Here is a 19,118-nt window from a genome sequence, read left to right as displayed (position 1 = left end):
TTCAACGCGTTTGCAAAGCAGGTGCTTGCTTTGTTGAGTGCTTAAATAGTTTTAACAATGTTGAAAAAACCTGTCAATTACAATGAAATTACAGGAAAAGCTATTTTCCTTATGATTACCAGGGCTGCAACAATTCGTATGTGCAACGCATTCAAACGTTTTCAACCTTCGGCGACATTTGCTGCATTGGTCACACTGCTCTGCTTGTTTACATTTATAAATTATTAAAATCAAAGTTTTTAAATCATAGTTTTTATATATAATTAACAAAAAATGGCCGCCTCGCGCTCCCGGCGCAACAATGCCGGCAACAAAATAGCCCATTTACTAAATGAGGAAGAGGAGGACGACTTTTACAAAACATCTTACGGCGGATTTCAGGAGGACGAAGAGGATAAGGAATACGAGTGGGTAGCAGTCACTTAAAGAAATTTGAATGCATAAGTCATATAAAATCCACCATGTAGGCAAAAAGATGAAGAGGAGGATGTAGTGGACTCGGACTTCAGTATTGATGAGCACGATGAGCCCGTTTCGGATCAGGAAGAGGCGCCCGAGAAAAAGAGGAAACGCGGTGGCGTTAACACAAAGGCTTATAAGGTGCGAACCATTCTTAAAAAGTTTATAATCCTGTTATTACTTTGAATATGTTTTAATGATTCGTATGATTTCCGCAGGAAACAAAGCCCGCAGCCAAGAAGGAAACAAAGGCCGCTCCCGCTCTGCACAAGAAACGACCTGGTGGTGGAGTAACAAAACGGCGGCCACGTCCCCGATTCACGGTCCTCGATTCCGGTCGCAAATCTATACGCACTTCCACGGCCATCAAGACACAGGCTACCAAAATACGGCTCAAGGAATTGGACGATGCCCGCAAGCGCAAAAAGAAGAAGGTGCGTGTGGAGGACTACATGCCCACGCAGGAGGAGCTGCTGGAGGAGGCCAAAATAACCGAGGAAGAAAACATTAAATCTTTGGGTGGGTATCTAAAGCAACCAATGGAGAATTTATATTACAATCTCCTGGTGAATTTGCAGAGAAATTCCAGAAAATGGAGCTGGAAAAGAAGAAATCACGTCCCACCAAGCGCACATTCTCCGGGCCCACGATACGCTACCATTCACTGACCATGCCAGCGATGCGGAAGCCCATTCGCGCAGCTAACGCTGCGGGCGATTTAAAGGATCTCGCTGGAAAGTGCGAACGGACATTCGTCACCATTGAGAACGATTTCAATGACAAGGTGTTCCAGAACATCTTCCGCCACAAACCGCCACCCAAAGCAAGCAATGGCATCTGTCCAATCACCAGGCTGCCAGCCCGCTACTTTGATCCGGTCACACAGCAGCCCTACTACAGCATCCAAGCCTTCAAGATTCTGCGCGAGGCCTACTACATGCAGCTGGAACAGCAGGGCGGCGGCAGCGAGCAACCCGAGCTGGCCAAATGGCTGGAATGGCGCAAGCTGGTCAAGGAGAATCGTCTGAAGGCTTCAGCTTCAGCAGCTGCCAGTAAGAATGGAGACAACTAGAACTGCTAACAATTTTGTAGTTTATTAAGCTATAATTATTTTTCGAATAAATATTGATATACAAAAATAAACATAAACAAATTTTATAATAACATAAATAACAAATCAGAAACTACTTTTTTGGCAACCCTCGTAAATAATACGCATTAGGAAACGTTTACCTAGCGAAATCATTCAAATATATTTCCTACAATTGCGACCATGAAGAAGTACATAGGGTTTTTCCCAAAACGTAATCTTTGAAAAGTTGTTATAGTCAACGGACAGTCTGTTCTGATTGTTTTGTTTTTTTATCAGCAGCATCCGGTTTATTGACTTAACAAGATGATAATACTATGCCCAAAAGAAAGTTTATCTTGCTAATCCAATTTATATGAAACCCATTTATTACTTTCTAGTATCTAGTTTTGATTACCGCCCTATTTAAAAGTTTAGTTGCCTTAATAATAAAAGCGTCGCAGTCTTCTGTTAAGATTATTTATAAAAATTGTTTCGCCTAATTTGCGTCAAATTGATAAGCACACAGCCTCTATGCAATATATAATAAAATCTGGAGGAAATGTTGTTGTTCCGACACCCAATACCTAATAAATAATTATTGAGTACTTGCATCATTTTGAGACATAACAAAAATTACAACTATAATTTATTGGCTAAGTTTTGATCGCGTATATTTGTGGTTTTATTTTAATTCCCGAATGAAATTGTGTTTTCAATTTTAAACTCTTACAGGGAATTAGTTTAGTGGACCCCACCGCAACCTTGTCGCATCTGTATGTTTTTCTCGACTTATCAAAATCAACGCACGCGCTGGCTATTTGAATTGTCTGAACGGACAAGGTATTTTTGTGAGCAAGATTTAGTCATACCCGTGAGCTTAGAATAAACGAACGTCGTGTGGTTAAGCGGAACAATGAAGAGCTGTGTGGCGATTGGAGTCCTTCTGGTACTGGTACTCCAATACGGAGTTGTCCGGGTGGACGGTGATAGCAGCGACAGCAGCAGCAGCAGCAGTGGAGAGAAAAATCACAAGTACACCACGACGGAGCACAAGTACAATTATCCCGCATATGGTGGTGCGGGCTATATGCCACCATTCCCTATGTACCCATATCCAATGCAATATCCCACGTATCCTGGGTATCCGCCAGTGGGTGGCTACCCTCCATATCCCTACAATCCATATATGCCGCCGCCAGCACCGCAAGTGCCTCAGCCAGCTCCTCCATCGCCAATGTATCCCCCCGGCCCGTACGGATATCAAGGTGGCTATCCACCACAGACGGGTCCTGGACAGAATGGGGCCTACCCGAACGCGCTCCCCAATCAGCCTCAGCCACAGCAGTCTGCTCCCGGCGCAGGATCAGGAAATGCACCCAACTATCCTCCAGGCGGCTCGAGCGTTATTAATCACTCCCTTAAGGTCAACAAGGAATACAACGAGGACGGACACCACCAATCTTCAACGTAATCGTAGTCGAGTTACAATGTTACATGAGATTTTAAACATTGGTTTGGGCCTCAAGTTTCACGTCGACGTTCAATACAATGTAGCAAAGTTCAATTAAATAGTGGTTGTCACATTTACACTGTTTTACACACTCTTTAGTAAGATAAAACAAAGAACTGTTCTCTTATCACTTCAACTGAAGACATTTCTGAAGAAGGGCGACAAGATGTTTATCACATACATATATTACAATATATAAAAGGCACTTACAAAAATATGTATTATACAATAATATACAGTGTATGTACATATTAGGCATTCGACTGCTCCACTACCGTGCTGTGATTGTACAAGTGCACGTGGTAGGCGTAGCTGTTCATGCATTTCTGGATACTGAGCACCAGTGGCTCAAAGGGATGCCAAATAAAGGCGCACAATTCCCGAGGTGCTAGAGGACTAATCTGCCGACGGGCTGTGGCATGCAGTCTGAACTTGATCGACTGCGTGGAACGGTCACGAAATACAATGGGTTCGGCGCAGCAGGGATTGGGTCGCTCCAGAGGCGACACGTACCGATCGTCGTAACTGAATTCGTTAAACCTTAGATAGGGCGACGGCGAGAGGCTCTGGGAGCTAACTGGTACGCTGGGGTTAAAGCGCAAGGCCGCATGTCGAACGAAGGGGACCGATTCATTAGCATCCACAAAGTTTTGCTTAAGGAAGAAATGCAGTGGCAACGAGGGCGCATCTCCGGTTTGCAGCGATCGCACATTGCTCATCTGGTCATAGAATTGCAGTATGATTTGCAACAGGTCGATGGAATAATCCGGATACACGCCAATCACTTCTTCGCCTGTTATAGTATAGAATACATACAAGCGGCGGGGCGATGGAGCCATGGGCATGGTATCGGTATCTTTTGGCCGCTCTTCATAGCGCAACAGGAGAAGTTCTTTATTCACCAGTTGCATTCTCTCCATGATCATGTGTTCTATCTAAGGCAAGAATGTAAGGATGTGAGGCCTATCGTCACGGTTTATAAAATTACTTACAAACTCAAAGTTTTTGTAAAACTCCTTCTGTTTTTCCGTGGTGTCGGAACTGTCTCCATCTATTTGGCGGTACAGGAAGCTGAGGACGCGCTGTTTAATGTGCGTTATGGGCAGAACTGTGGTGGCGTCTAGGCTGTCAAAGTCTGTGGTTGCCTTCTCGATAAAGTCCCGCGGCCTTGGACCAATCGTCTCCTGCTCGTGGAACTTACCGTCATTCACCCAGTAAACGTAGACGCACTGGTGCAGACGGGACATAATCGTTAGTGTGGAGCCAAACACGGAAATGCCGTGATTGTGGGCAATGACGATGGAGTCGTTGGGCAGGATTAGTCTATCTGTTACCACGCCTAGCTCCAAATCCACTAAGAAGAACACATACGAAAAAGCGTCCAGTTTGTCGAACAGATCCGGGTACCGGATGTAGTCATCGACCGGCAAAGCGCCGCGCAAAACGGTCATGGCTGCCAGCAGGACATACCGACCCTCCTCCAGGAACACACTGAACTCCCGGTGCAGATAGTAGAGGCCATAGTCGCCCTGGCAGAGACTCAGTGCCTCCTTGGTGGCAAACAGGCGTTCAAAGATCGTGTTCTTAAGGATGCTGTCCTGTTTACTAAAGAACTCCCCACTGCCCACGTCCGCCTGGCGGATCAGTTCACCCACCGCCGCGCAACTAAATCCCCTGTAGCTGTAGATGATCAGGCTGCGCTGATCCTGGGAGAAGGCCAGGAGTTTGCTGCCATCCGGCGTGAACTTGCGCAGGTAGACCGGCGGAATCGTAATCGAGTCAATGGTCAGGCAGGGTGTGATGCACTTGTAGAAGGGACGCTCGTAGGCCAACAGCGGCATCCTGCCCAGCTGTCTGCCCACGTTGGTGTATCCGGATTCGCGGTTCTGCAGCAGATGCACGAGGTTCTGCGATCGCAGGCGCTTCTCGTAGGCCATCCTGGCAGATCATGGGGAAGTTCTTTCCAATTCTTAAGTAACTTGCCGGCTTTTTGGTGATCACAATGAAACAGTTGGTTTCCGATCGCAAAATAAATAAAGTTGAGTGTGACCGTGGTAAGAGTGCAAAAATATACTCCGGCTACCAGAGCTTAACTACAACAAATAAAATTTGAAAAAAAATGTTTTTAAGACTTATTTAAATAGGTTCTTTATAAATAAAAGAATTCAAAACTACTTGCTTATTTTTTTTAACAAATATATGTAGAATAAAATCCATTAAAGAAAAATTCAAAATATTTATTTGTTTTAAAATAAAATTAGTCTTGCATGCTTTAGAATTCCCTATGTGTCTGCATATATGAATTTCTGCCACCGTTAGCCTCTTTCATTACGACATTGTCTATGAATATTATTTAACGAAATTCCATATTAAACTCAGGTTATTAAAGTTGGCCAGAAACCTGTTTTAAAATCGAAGATTTCTAGATATTGAAAATCGTTTAATTAAGCTACAAACCCATTACTTTCAATGCACTTTAATCCAAGTGCGAATTAATATTATATTTTTCTTCTAGAATTACGCCAACGATGGTGAAAAATATGTTTGTCATTTGTACACTTTCACCTCAATTTCGAAATTCTACGTCATTTATTGCTTAAGATTCCAAACTAAGGTTCACATAAACTCATCTTTAGCTTACACCAATCCCGCGCAAATATTTTAACGGATTTCAGAAACATTGTATTTTTTCGGAATTTTAAATTACTATTTCACTTTATTTAGAGTCGAAATGTTCGCAGACATATAAATATACACATCTGTTAGGGATTACGATGCCCATTCCAGTGACTACCAAGCGGAGACTATAGTAAGCTTAGACATTGTAGCCAACAATGTGGCGCTTGCCGATGCACTCGCCGATGTAGAACCAGAAGATGACCTCGGCGGTCACCAGGGTGTTAAGCCAGGCCTCGCGAACGGTGAGGTTCTTGTAGGCGCCGGTCTTGGCTCCCTTGATGATGTTGCCCAGGCCCTGGCGGATGGCCGGAATATCGGCGGGCGTCGGGGGCGTCAGCTCCACCTTGGCGTACTTCAGGAACACGTCCAGTTGGGGCCTAGCCTGTGTGAGGAGCCCTGCAAAAAGTGATCATTACATAATTTTGCGATTGGCAAGCGTTGATGGTGGTGAACGAATTCGACTGCATTCGTATGGAGACACTCACTGTTCACAAGTCCTGATCCCTTGGTAGCCAAACTCGCCATCTTTTCAATTTGGTTCTGCAAACAGTTGGAATTATACAAGAGGAAATCAACGAAATGTGCGGAAAACTTACCTATTCAGTGTGCGACGAAACAGAGATGTTATGCATTGGGGCCAGGGCTGGAGCAATAGTTATCGATCGGCGGATAAATCTGAAAAATACCAAATACAATTTTATTTACCCGTTAATTAAGGTAAGTGCCAACATTAGAATTCGAGTAACTGTTTTAAACTAACTTAATCAGACTTAGTTTTAAGAAATATAATATATTTAAATATTATTATTTTTTTGTCACACTAAGCAAACAATTTAAGTGAGTGCCGTTTAAGTAGCTTAGGTAATTTAAATGTTGCAATTAAAATAATAACTACGTAAAATATATAAAAACTTTATTTGTCCCCTGCATCGTGTGGTATTACTTTTTATCAGATTTCCAGAAATGATGAAGCCCTGCGGTATTCTCGAACCGCAAAGCTTCGGTCACACTGCAAAGGTGTGGAAATCTTAGTTTCCACAAAACGAGCAAATATTTGCATTTTTCAAGCTCCGAATTGGCTAATTAGAGTTCTCATCGGATCGAATTTGCCACCGAACCCCCGAAACGGAAGTGGCTGCTTAATGTTTGTTGTGGTGCCAGCCGCCGAGCGAAAAGTGTGACGGGCGGTGAGTGTGCGAGGTGCTGTAAAGTGAGGTGGACTGTGTAAAACTAAGCTGCGCTGTTCGAAATCAAAATCAAAATCGCAGCAGGCACCGCGAATAGAAAGTGTGAGAGATACACTTGTGTGCATTGTTGCGATTTAGTGCGAATGTTTCAGTGCGAAAATCTCAAAGAGTCAGTCGTCCCACACATATGTACATTTACTTGGGTGCTGCTGCTGCAGCTCGTGCGTGTGTGTGAGTGCGTGACGGTCTAATTTGCGTTGGTGGGAGGCCTGCGACGATATACGTATAGGCACGTATGGAATAGGTGCCCACGTAAAGGCCCCAGGTCGTAGCACCCAGAAACTGCCACCGAAATGGGGCGCATTATCGACTAATCTCGCCGGGACTGCGAAGTGCATCTTGCGGGGGTGACTTGGGCGTTACGCCCTTATCACCTCGCTGTGGGTATCGTTGCCGTGGGGTGTGGTCCAGACGGCGAGTTCGCCAGTCGCGCATATCACAAAACAATTCAAATTACATTTCGGCGATTGTGAAGAACACGTCTCACATGCATAGGCGTCTCGTGAAATCTTCTGCAATAACTATTCTGTCGTTTTTCTCAGACGGCTTAGTGTAGTGATGACTAAACTGCTTTTAAACGAATTTTGATAGTACATCTTATGATTGTTCTTGAAAATGTATAAACAAAGCAAAGTGTATAATTTTGGCTACAACCAACATACACATGATTATATTTTATAAATATATTAATACATTGTTTTAAATTAACAATAGGAAGTTATTCAAAAACCTTTTAAAATTATTTGCATAATTGATATGAATTTTGCTTGAGACTATTTAGTAAATCAACATTTAACGTAATGAACTACACTTAGTTAAAACAGAGATTTATATTTAAAAGATAATCATTTGTCGTACATTAATGTATATACATTATTCTAAATAAAAACCCATATTGATTATATATTTCCCTTTTCAGTCGATGAGGACGCGCTAATTTACGGGTGTGCCAAGTTGGAGATAATTGTCAATTGCGCCCGACCATGCCGCTGCCCAAACGATCGATAGAACCCGTGCATGTGGCCCGCTCCGTGTACCAGCAGGATGAGCTGCAGTCCGTGGAGCTGGAGACGGTCACCAACACCACGCTGACGAACATCATACGCCAGCTGTCCTCGCTGTCCAAGCACGCAGAGGATGTGTTCGGTGAACTGGCCCGCGACGTGGGCAACATCGGGGATCGGGCAAATTCGCTGCAGGCGCGCATCGACCGCCTAGCTATCAAAGTGACCCAGCTGGACAGCACAGTTGAGGAGGTGCCCTTGACGGACATTACCCGAAAGAAGGCCTTCAAGTCGGCTAAGGTGTTCGACCAGCAGATCTTCTCGCGCGCCACCATGCCGGCGCCCATGATGGACACATATGCCCAGTGCGACAAGCCGCCGCCCCTGGACAAGCTCAACGTCTACCGAGACGATGGCAAGGATGGTCTTAAGTTCTACACGGATCCCAACTACTTCTTTGAGTTGTGGCGACAGGAGATGCTGAAGGATACCGAACGTGTGATGCACGACAAGGGCAAGAAGCTTAACAGACCGCGGCAGGAAGGTGGAGCCGGCGGAGCGGCTGGACGTGGCAATAAGAAACAGAAGACCAAAATCAGGGTGCCGCACAACACGCGCGAACAGCAGCGACAACGTGCACTGGTGCACGGCGAAACATTGATGCCCAACAACGTCATCTACCGCACACCGAATTCCATGGTCAACGAAGAAGCCGGATACGGAAGTAAGTACTTGGCGCAAGGGATTGGTCTCCGAGAGAGCCAAGTATTCAGTGCGAACCAAATTCATAGGCTGTTATTGGAACGTTCGTTCGGCGCACTGACTATTTGCACTTGTCTTGCTATTGAATGGTATATTTTAATTATCAATTATGTCCTGTCTGCCCGTGTAGTTCAGCTAGTCAAAATACAGACTGTGGGCGAGGCTGACATCGATTTGCGGCATAGCACTCTCGATGCGCACCACCAAGTTGTCGGTAATATCCAAGACGTAGGTACGATGATGGGGCCAAGTAGCTTTCCTTTTCGCCCGGCTGACATCCCACGAAACAGATGTACCCGCCATTCATTCACCTACTTCACTCAAAAGCTCGCTAGTTTTCGATGCGCCTCAAAACCTAGTTCGAAGATCACTAATTTGTATTATTTTGAAGTTGCTGTTAATTAAAATTAACCCACACAATCACGACCCAGAGAAAGGTGACCAAACCAAAGTTTCCAGCGCTTTAAAAATAAATTAAATCTACAGTACTTAACGAGAATTCCATCAAAAAACGTTGATCAAAAATCTAAGAAAGATACGGGATCTATTCGCTTTAATTTACTATTACACAATTTCTGGCAGTCTAGTTCAGTCTCCTGGAAGTTAGCAATACTTTCGATCTTGATTTGTCTCTAATGAAGGTCGCCTTGTTGATGGTAAATACGGTCAGAACCTTACAATTTCATCCTCCGAATGGTCGATTTTTTTTCGCAGCTTTTGTTTATTTGCATGTTGTTTATCTGATACTCTTTCATTGTTTTTGGTTACGATATTAATGAACGTGAACATAATAAGCATTGTAATTACGAATGGATCAATCGCGCATAACCATCTCATTTACAGATACAGTAAAGCCTTATAATATGCTTTCGCATTTGGAGAATAACAGTAATGTCACCAAGCAAACCGCCGTTGCGATTGCAGGTTAGACATCCACACACCTTTTAGCAAGCTCAGTAAAGACTATATATGTTCTTTCACACGCTTCTATCCCATTACCTTACTAGCAATCCTTTTTGAGTTCCTTTAGCATTTGTGTGTACAGAGAACACTCTCTTTTTCAAACTATCAATCGGAATGGCGATGATTTATGAGTTTCATGGTCATCATGCAAAGTGCAGATTTTTTATCTCAAAACACTGTAAACTAGTTCACCTTCTACCTTGCAATATTTATGTAATGTGTGTGCACATTATGGTTACAATGCAGTTTGCATTTTGCATAATACTTAAATTCATTTCATACACGCGATTCATGATTGAGCCGCAGTTTTTGTTTAGGATCCTCCTATCTTTCTGTTGTAGTTCAGTCAATTTCCATATCTACGTCTACATGTCACTCTGCAGCTATACTAATTCCTTTCAGTCGCCACATCTTATTCTACGATCGTGTTTCTAAATTGTTTTCTGTGCAACGAGCTTAAAAAAGATTTTCAATCGGATGTTTGTATATTCATCAAAATTTCTATTCGAGTCCAGTGGCCTGTCTTATCCGCACAGAAATTTGGAATTGCTTGTAATTACATAAGTGTGTTATTGTTCCTCGAGTGTAATTACAATCTAATTGGCGTGTTTTTAAAATGAGATGTGTGTCCTGTATAAACGTTGATTTCATTTGGGTGTAAGTCAATGGCTCTAATATCTCACATTGGTTTTTCTAGATATGGGAGTGTACGATACGCGTCCGCCTCGTCCTAACTCGATCGAATTGAACCGAAGCTATCAGTCGGAGCAAATCGATGGCAGCACCTACGAGCAGCTGCCTCCCCAGATGGGCAATCAGTATGCTGCCACCTTCGGCAACGGCATGGGTGGCCCACAGCAGATGCACATGCAGCATCAGCAGATGTATGACGCCGGGCTGTATCAGCAGCATGCGCTGTACGGCCAAACTGGTCAGGGTATGATGTCGCCGGAACCCATCTACGGACCGGGCACACCGTCGCGTAACAAGCCGCGTCCCTCGCAGCCGCCACCGGCTCCGCCGTCGAATGGCAGCGGTGGTGGTACGCCCACAGCCTCCAACGCCAACACTCCGACAAGGGGCAGAAGTATGTCGACCAGTCGGGATGCATTGCCACCGCCTCCACCAGTTCCAGACGTCATTTCACCAATGTCCGGCATGAACGGAGTCAACAGCGGGCACATGGCGGCCAAACTGCTTGGCCGGGCTAACAGTTTGTCGGGAGCTGGTTCTCCGCAGATGACTCCCAACAGCGTCCAGAATGCCAATGATATGGTCATGAATCAGCTGAACAATACTTTCCACAGCATGGGGATTCCTGGCAATCAACTGAACTCCCTTAGCGACTTGCCGCCACCACCGCCGGTTCCAGATCAGGTTGGTGGTTCAGTGATGGTGTTAATCAATCACAGTTTAATTTCATTTGTGACAATACCTTCCAGCACTCGCCTAAGATGTCGCCACCTAATGCCGCGCCACCACCGCCGCCGCCACCGCCTCCAGTTGAGGAAGGCATGGGTAGTGGAAACCAACACACGCTGCGCCCGCATCAAATTCTTCCCAAATCACTGGCCAATGGCGATATGCAGCCCGGCCAACAGAATGGTGTGCCCCACATTGTTGCACCCAAAAAGATGCTGCCTCCATTCCATGACCCACGCAACGATTTGATGAAGGCCATTCGAGATGGTGAGTAATTGCAAATGCAGACAAATTTAAAGTTTGAATGGATTAAGAGAATGCAACAAACGGTTTAGATTAAGAAATTCTTGTTTTAATTGGCTTGTTGATTTGGTTTAAATAATGTAATTTAACCATTCGCTTATTTAATTAATCATTTTAGGTATTACTCTACGCAAAGTTGAAAAGTCGGAGCAGAAAGAAATTGAACGAAACGCGGCGCCATTGGATGTGGCTTCAATCTTGGCTAGACGTGTGGCTATTGAACTATCCGAATCCGAGGATTCGGATAGCGAAGACGACAGCGAGGGCTGGATGGAACCGAACGAAACATCGGCTTGATCCCTGATTAACTCGTTAAAGCCTGAAATAATTCTAAAAAACAAGAAGAAAAAGTAATTCCAAAGAGAATTAATCCATACGATGGTCTTAACCAAGCGTGGTATAAAATTGGATTACACAAAAGCACCAAAGCTTTTCTACCACCCTTTATACAATATAAACCTAAACCTAATCCTAAATAATATGTCTAAAATCAAAAATTTAATAGAATTGTATATATGCCAACGAGTAATAATCGTTAAATTAATCGCTATAGTGAACGCATTTGCATTTTAAGCCTAGACGACAATCCATAGAACGCGATTTAAAGACTTGCTTGTTTTTTTCGCTTCTTTGGAGTCAAGGTCTAAATAGATATGGGCTTCTGTATCATAGTAGTCGGTGTTTGGATATTAAATTATAAATAATCGATATTATCACTGAACTCAATATAAAACAATTATCCAAAATAAAAGTTTAGAATTTTGTAAATACAAATACATTAAAATATCGAACTCTGTAGCATTTCAATATACTCAACAAGCTATGAATTTGTATTATCCTTGTGAAAGTTAAATACCTGTATAATTAATAAAATATGTTTCACGAATATAAGCAGCCATGGATGTGTGGTTAATTAAGCAAACATGGATGTATGTAATTTTTCTTTACATAAACTAAAATATATAATAAAAATAAAGTAATTATATTCCAAAATAATAAACATTTCTTCTTTGATAGCTTTTAATGTTTGTTTAGTACTTTGTCAGGTTTTTCCTTTGGTTTTAAGCTTTAATACCAGAAGTTACACCCTTAATTAATTTTTGTTAGAAAAAAGAGCGGAGTTAAGCATATCAAATACGTAATATTCAATACGTAAGCCAAAGGGCTTAGAAAAAATAAGAAAGTATTTATGAAATAAAAATGGCTGGGCTAGTTTCATTTACTGCCTCAGGGAAAGTCCAATACTACGTCGTAAAGTATATCCAATTATAGATAATAGAACTTCTTTTCCAGCGCGTTCTGCGGAATGGAGTGCAAGTTCGTACCGACAAGGGTAGCAAGTTTTTTAGCGTACTGGCAAACGGCGGGCACTCGTGTAGTTCCTGACCAATTATAGTACAAGTGACACATCTTGTACGTAAGTTTTTGCATTTTATCCGGGGAGATACCCATGCTGCTGTATAGGACGTTGTAGCTGGTCGGCGACACTGTTCCCTGGCGAACTTGTTGCGAGACCAGATAGAAGTCGTATCGCTCGGGCAGAGTTATAACGTCATCAACTATAGTACCAGGCGGAGGGTTTTGTCCGTTGAGGAAGAAGCGCGAGTTCATGGACCTGGTAACCACAATATAGGCTAATTGCGGTGGGCTTAGATCGACGCGGGCGTATTCAGCTTTTAGCTTCTCTATGATGTCCTTCACTTCAAATTCAAAAAGCTGCTTTAGTGAACCAGAGCTCACTCCGTCTCGATAGAATACGATTCGTGATGGCAGCTTCTTATGCTCTCGTTGATATTGGCGCAGGGCCTTTGCTATCATGGGCCAAAGGGTGTTAGCGAGCACATCAAAGGCACTGCACTCGGTGACCGTGCTGAAGTACGTGGAGTTTTGCTGTAGATCCATTGAGGCGATCAATGCTCCGTAAGCCCTCTTGCGATCACGTGTGCTCTTCGCGATGTCAAAACCGATCGTCATTAGTCCGGACAAGGGCAGTTCGATCATCCAAGGTGTATATCCCAACTTGCAATTCAATTGAATTCCTATTTTGGTGGCAATGCTCATAAGGCTACGATTCTTAGTCGTTTTAGTGGTCACAACTTGAGTTGGCACAGCCCTGTCAACGTAGCCTCTCTTTTTGATTGACGAGTATCTAAAATAATAAGGTTTATTTCAGTGTTCTTTCGGAAATATTATCATTGTATTTAGATAACAACAAATCTCCTTTAAAGGAGAATAAATACCTTTCGGCGTTGTCATTGGGTACAAGGCATAATATAAGTTTGGGATCCGAGCGGACACAATCATCCATAGCTCTCACATAAGATGCCGTGCGATCGTCATAAATTATGAATCTGTGTAAAACGATAGTTAAGTGGATATATCCAGAAAACAAAGCACGAAAATGTAAGTGTGAGCACGTGAAACCACGCTTTACGAATTATGTGAACACGTAAGGTGAGGTTTGCGTGTTTTATGAATAGCTCACTCCTGGGGGCTTCTAATTCGTAGACCCATTCCATTAGCCGCTCTATACAAAGAGTCAAGTAAAGCTCTTAGTTCATGTGAATTTCTTTGCGGCGCGATGACAGCCCACCGATCGAGGCCATCGCTCGGAGTGGTGAGCATCCGCTGGTCTCTGAAGTGCCTTTGCCAATCAGCGTTTTCTCCAGCAGGAACCCTGAAAACATTATTTAGTAAACACTTGTAGTGCTGATTTCCATGAACTCACTTTCCATGCTGAAACACGATGTTTTGCTGTCCAATTATCCGGCCTTGTACTTCTGTGGCGTTCTTGTCGAGATCCATGTTCCAATCTCTCAAAACTTTCACACTTTCCGGAGTGTTTTGCAAGCGGTGATTAAAAGTGCGCAATCGATCAATGCGTTGTTTGGGGTTCATTCGCGTGTAACTACTCATGGCACGCATAAGCCTGTTTATGAAATACAAGTGCAGATGTAGTGAAGATACATTTAATATTTTTTTTAATTGTATGGGCGTGCACCTTTATAGTGCGCGTCTCACCACTATTTTCAATAATTTATAATATGATGTTACTTTTTATGTTTCGAAAAATACAATTCCAGAATCTTTAATTGATTATCATATCACGATAACTTAAGAATTGTATGCGACACATTTGTTAATTATGGTATAAAAAAATCTAGTAGTTAAACATCTTACTGAAAGTTTGAGCGCATTTCGTCGTTGAGCCCAGTCACTCGGCAAAGTTCAGGAATCAGTACCACTAATTCGCTTGCGTTGGTTTTCAGAGCCTTGTCCCTGTTTTTAGATATCAACAACGGCTGATTATGGTCACGAATGCGTATGTTATATTTCTAAGGAGAATAAATGTTGGTAGAAACATCCGTGTATATCCGTGGTAATATGACTTACAGTAAGATAGTAATCCACAAAACTGATATCCCTACCCTTGCAACTGAATGTTGATTTCGGAGTTTGTCCAAAGTCGACATCATTGATACGATAAGTTTTGTTATTATAATCTGTAAGGACAATCAAATCCAAAATGTTTACTCGTACTTCGTCCTGATGACGAGCCGGATTTTGTGAACAACGCCGCATTATGTCGTAGACCGTTTCGGTGCGCATAACCTTGTGAGTTATTTCGGTGCCCAACAGAATATCTTTTTCATGCTGGCGAATCGATGTCTCATAGCCCGGCCATAGCTCCATTTTAAACTCCCTTATTTCGATCTAAAATAAAGCATATTTAAAATGCATTTAAAAGGATACGAAAAGAAATTACCTTAGCTCGGGGATCAAAGAGATTACGACCAACTAATTCCAGATTTAGGCCCTTCATGGAGCGTCGCAAAATTAGATTCAAAACTTGCAAAAAGCGCGGCTCAGCACACGATATGAATCCCACGAACTTTATGGATATTTTGTATTCAATGTCCATCTTCGACTTTCCGCTGAGCACCGTGAGTTCCTGCTCAAATTTCCGGGTGGTGAACAGTTGCAGCCCGTCGAAAAGATAGCCGGATCCCAGAAGGTTGGCATGATTGGACAACACTCCCATACGGACACGAGGATTCTCGATGCTCGGCTCGAATTCCACATGATAATGGACGATCCTCCATTCCGGCTTAGTTCTTAGTCGGAAAAAGTTAGTCTGCAGCATGACCGGGACACCATCGGTTCCCTTCTTGGATACCAACTCAGCCGGACGGGTATTAAGGTAATCATATTGATCGCCCCGCGGTTTTCTCCCTTGTGGGCCATCTCCACGACTGGGGGCTTCTTCGCGGGCTCCTCTCTCTCTTGAACTTTCTAATCGAGGATCTGATCTCAAACCATCCGATGAAGAGCCTCTGAATACTTTTACCCGCTGCATAAAAACGATGAATGATATTTATTCGTAAGATAAATTTCGCATTTTTGCAATATTACTAAAGTAAATACAGAGGACGCTGTCGTCCACGCCACGCTCACTCGTACGCTCACACACCGCCCAAAACTGCCACGCATTTGGAAAATGTGGATATTTTTTTTATATTTTGGTTAGTCTTGTAAATTTCTCTTGATTTGCCTAAGATCGTTTTGCCACGCCCACTCTAACGCTCACAAGCCGCCAAAAACTACTAGTTTTTTTTTCCACTAGCTGAGTAACGGGTATCAGATAGTCGGGGAACTCGGATATAGCGTTCTCTCTTCTTGTGTTTGCTTTGCCTACAGTTTCACAATATATCACTGCCTAAAACCATAATGAAGTTTTAGAGAATGGTGATGAATATCGGAGGTGGTGAAAATGCTGATAATTACATACATATATGATAATTTAGAAATGTATATTAAAGGCTTTTACCATGCGGCTCTTTTCTTTTTAAAATATTTGTTGAATGATAACGGACCAAAGTAGTAAAAATAAGGTACAAAAAAAATAATTAAAAAAATTTATATTGCAATATTTAAACATCAACGATAAAAAACTTTGAAAGTTAAAAAAATGTTAAATTATAACCGTTAATCGTAGAGTTAAAGGGTATATTAGATTCGTTAACAAGTATGTAACACGTAACAGAAATGGAATCGGTCCACGTTATTAGACTTTTATCAAAACCTTAATATTCTTTGTGTTCTTTCGATACATAAAAAATAACTCTAGAGAGCGAAACAGAAATCTCAATAATTTTACTTGGACGTTGTAATTGAAAGAAGCGTAGTGAATTTAATGGATTCCTTTTGCAGGAAATGCTTGGTCAACAGAAATTTAAGAAGATTTTATGCTTGCTGTGGAGTTTGTCCGAATGGCACAAGACTTGTTTTTCAGAAATTCGTACAATGTATTGACCAGGACAGATTGTGTGGCGATTTTAAGCTCAAATTCATAGTGGATTTTTGTTTGTTTATTTAATAAAGATTTTTAGTGCTTCCTTTTGGTGTCAAATTCCGAAGAAAGAAATGCGCAGATTTTTGTTTATACACAAATACATTTACCACCTATGTGTATAATGTATGTGCTTGTATGTGCGACATAACGGAACTATAAGGAATTTTCTTTACCGTTTTAAGGTAGCTGTGATCTTTCTCATGGATTAAATATGTAAGTGTCTACATACCGGCCCATCACCACTTCCTCGAGAATTAGAGGGTTCTTCTTCGTTAAGTGGACGCCTGCGTCCTCGTCCCTGATCATCAGCCATGGTTACTTGTTAGCACTCGATGACTTCTAACTTCCAAATAGGAACTGAAAGAGAACTTTAAAAATGAAGCTTTGGACTCAGTGTGACCAGAAGGCCATATTTCCAGGTTGGGAACACTTTTGAAAAGAGTCGATCAGTCTGCACAACAGAAAACAATGGTTTTTGCAAATAGTCAAAATGCGCTCCGTTTCCATTCTAATTATTTTAGGTTTTTCAACCTTTTTAATAGTGTATGATTTATAAAATAAAATAAAATGCTAACTTTTCCTTATTTTAAATTGAAAAGTTAATTTTACACATAATTTTCTTAGCAAGCACATATCTTTGAAAGTATAAAATCCTACAGAGAGCTGAAATAAATAATAGGCCGTTATTTTTTAAATTAACTGTTAAAAATAATCATTTAATTAAACAGTTTGTTCAATTTGCTTTCACAAACCTAAGGAATTTAAATAAATAATAATTGAACGTAAAATTTGTACATAAAATTTCAATCGTTGCCAAAGCCTTAAATACCGTAAATACTATAAAGATAACATACGTATGAGTATTTTGTAAGATATTCACAACGGTCACCCTGTTAAACAAGTAAACAAGTGAAAATGAAAGATATACAAATATTTGAAAGGTCTCTAAAAGACTTGGATTACTTTAAAGACTTTCAATGTTTTCTCAATTTCAAAAACAATGCTCGAGTACGGGCCAGGTATATAAAGAAGAGGCACCCACGATTTAATCCCTTGACTGACCTAAATGAACACAAATTTCGACTAAAGTACCGATACACCAAGGAAAACCTTCGCAGAATTATTGAAATTGTACGGGATGACTTGGAAATTGAATATTTTGAGCCGTTGAAGAGGGAGCAAGTTCCAATAGATCTGCAAATTCTATCCGCCATTCGCCTATGGGGTGGCACAGAGGTAAAGTCAACATTTCTGTATGCCAGACTTGCCAATTTGTATGTACATCAAAACCGCGTAAACAGATTTTCAAAAATGCCCGCTAAAGATTTTAATTAATAATTGTTACTGTATTTTTACCTTATTTAAGCACCCTAAACTAACTGCAATGGCCCACGGCGTTAGCCTACGCACTTTGGCAAAAATAACTAGGCGCGTTGCTTCGGTTCTATCATCGAAAGCTTCCAGGTATATCCGAATGCCGGCCACTCTATCGGAAAAGGAGCGATCAGGATCGGCGTTCCAAGCAATTGCCAATATGCCGCAAGTCATTGGGGCACTACTGCAGACAACTGTGAGGTTTCAACCGGAAAACTCTGCAATTGATTTGGATGGAGAGGAGCTATTGCCCGCCTTTACCAACAGGGAGGAGGAGCTTCACATCCAGATTGTTTGCGATGCGGCTCATAAGATAAGGGACCTCGACATCCGACTAATCGAGGAGCATTCCATGCTCACCGACACCGAGATGTTCGGTCTGTCCAAAATTAAAGATCGCTTCGAACAGAACGAGTTCCGGGGTCGCATACTGCTTGGCAACGAAATGGTGCGTTGCTCCTCGTCCCTGCTCACACCGGTTCGATTCCCTAGGAACCAATCCGAGGAGCTTTATAACCACGCCCATGCAGTCACTTACGCATCGGCTAGAAAGTGTCTTAATCTGTTGATGAGTCGCTTCGGTATTCTTGGCACCGAAATACAGGGCTCCCATGGATCTGCAAAGCAAACGATTACGGCGTTGGCCATACTCCACAACATGGCAATGGAGTGGGCCGATCCCAGCATTGGTAAGTTAATCGGGCGGATCGTGAAAAGCTTATTGCTTAATAATTTACATTTCTCTTTTTCAGATACGGAACAGAACATTTCACCATTCAATTCCACTTTCTTCAATTCCGTAGGAAGGTCACCAAAATCCGGGGAGGACAACAATAGAAGACAATTCATTAAAACCCATTTTTCATCCTAATACGATAATGTGCTTACGATCAAACCTCAACATTACAATACAATTTGTACTTTCAGTATTACAAAAATATAAAAAGCAACCCTATATTGTCAATGTTCC

General features: G+C 42.2%; 7 protein-coding genes across 10 annotated transcripts; 4 read left to right on the top strand and 3 right to left on the bottom strand.

Annotated features, from left to right (window-relative positions):
- Positions 1-112: 112 nt before the first annotated feature.
- LOC122626023 (vacuolar protein sorting-associated protein 72 homolog) lies at positions 113-1,561 on the top strand. Its single transcript, XM_043806126.1, has 4 exons — positions 113-407; positions 468-600; positions 678-978; positions 1,038-1,561. Exons 1-4 carry the CDS (start codon positions 274-276, stop codon positions 1,529-1,531), a joined length of 1,062 nt encoding a protein of 353 aa, XP_043662061.1. The 5' UTR covers positions 113-273; the 3' UTR covers positions 1,532-1,561.
- Positions 1,562-2,387: 826 nt separating this feature from the next.
- Positions 2,388-3,118, top strand: LOC122617903 (annexin A11). Its single transcript, XM_043793952.1, has one exon. The coding sequence runs from the start codon at positions 2,445-2,447 to the stop codon at positions 3,000-3,002; it is 558 nt and encodes a 185-aa protein (XP_043649887.1). The 5' UTR covers positions 2,388-2,444; the 3' UTR covers positions 3,003-3,118.
- LOC122617894 (DET1 homolog) lies at positions 3,115-5,099 on the bottom strand. Its single transcript, XM_043793940.1, has 2 exons — positions 4,034-5,099; positions 3,115-3,976 (listed from the first exon to the last, which is right to left on the bottom strand). Exons 1-2 carry the CDS (start codon positions 4,976-4,978, stop codon positions 3,293-3,295), a joined length of 1,629 nt encoding a protein of 542 aa, XP_043649875.1. The 5' UTR covers positions 4,979-5,099; the 3' UTR covers positions 3,115-3,292.
- Positions 5,100-5,726: 627 nt separating this feature from the next.
- LOC122611983 (ATP synthase subunit g, mitochondrial) lies at positions 5,727-6,395 on the bottom strand. Its single transcript, XM_043785433.1, has 3 exons — positions 6,317-6,395; positions 6,206-6,260; positions 5,727-6,116 (listed from the first exon to the last, which is right to left on the bottom strand). Exons 2-3 carry the CDS (start codon positions 6,243-6,245, stop codon positions 5,857-5,859), a joined length of 300 nt encoding a protein of 99 aa, XP_043641368.1. The 5' UTR covers positions 6,246-6,260; positions 6,317-6,395; the 3' UTR covers positions 5,727-5,856.
- A 303-nt stretch (positions 6,396-6,698) lies between these two features.
- LOC122611982 (wiskott-Aldrich syndrome protein family member 2) lies at positions 6,699-12,307 on the top strand. 4 transcript variants are annotated; one of them, XM_043785432.1, is made up of 7 exons: positions 6,699-6,907; positions 7,887-8,695; positions 8,864-8,965; positions 9,577-9,657; positions 10,394-11,073; positions 11,139-11,385; positions 11,540-12,307. In XM_043785432.1, exons 2-7 carry the CDS (start codon positions 7,951-7,953, stop codon positions 11,716-11,718), a joined length of 2,034 nt encoding a protein of 677 aa, XP_043641367.1. In that variant the 5' UTR covers positions 6,699-6,907; positions 7,887-7,950; the 3' UTR covers positions 11,719-12,307. The 4 variants fall into 4 exon arrangements, with proteins under 4 accessions (XP_043641367.1, XP_043641365.1, XP_043641364.1 ...); XM_043785430.1 differs by lacking the exon at positions 8,864-8,965; XM_043785429.1 differs by lacking the exon at positions 9,577-9,657.
- Positions 12,308-12,384: 77 nt separating this feature from the next.
- On the bottom strand, positions 12,385-17,131 carry LOC122611981 (protein piwi). Its single transcript, XM_043785428.1, has 8 exons — positions 17,004-17,131; positions 15,188-15,772; positions 14,815-15,135; positions 14,602-14,756; positions 14,150-14,350; positions 13,907-14,098; positions 13,662-13,772; positions 12,385-13,570 (listed from the first exon to the last, which is right to left on the bottom strand). Exons 1-8 carry the CDS (start codon positions 17,085-17,087, stop codon positions 12,688-12,690), a joined length of 2,532 nt encoding a protein of 843 aa, XP_043641363.1. The 5' UTR covers positions 17,088-17,131; the 3' UTR covers positions 12,385-12,687.
- Positions 17,132-17,658: 527 nt separating this feature from the next.
- LOC122626094 (putative nuclease HARBI1) lies at positions 17,659-19,094 on the top strand. Its single transcript, XM_043806219.1, has 3 exons — positions 17,659-18,010; positions 18,141-18,837; positions 18,901-19,094. Exons 1-3 carry the CDS (start codon positions 17,690-17,692, stop codon positions 19,017-19,019), a joined length of 1,137 nt encoding a protein of 378 aa, XP_043662154.1. The 5' UTR covers positions 17,659-17,689; the 3' UTR covers positions 19,020-19,094.
- The last annotated feature ends 24 nt before the right edge of the window (positions 19,095-19,118 follow it).

Source organism: Drosophila teissieri, chromosome 2L (genome assembly GCF_016746235.2).
Source record: "Drosophila teissieri strain GT53w chromosome 2L, Prin_Dtei_1.1, whole genome shotgun sequence".
Taxonomy (NCBI): Eukaryota; Metazoa; Arthropoda; class Insecta; order Diptera; family Drosophilidae; genus Drosophila; species Drosophila teissieri.
The sequence above is the reverse complement of the archived record's forward strand: the minus strand, read 5'-3'. Positions and strand labels throughout refer to the sequence as shown.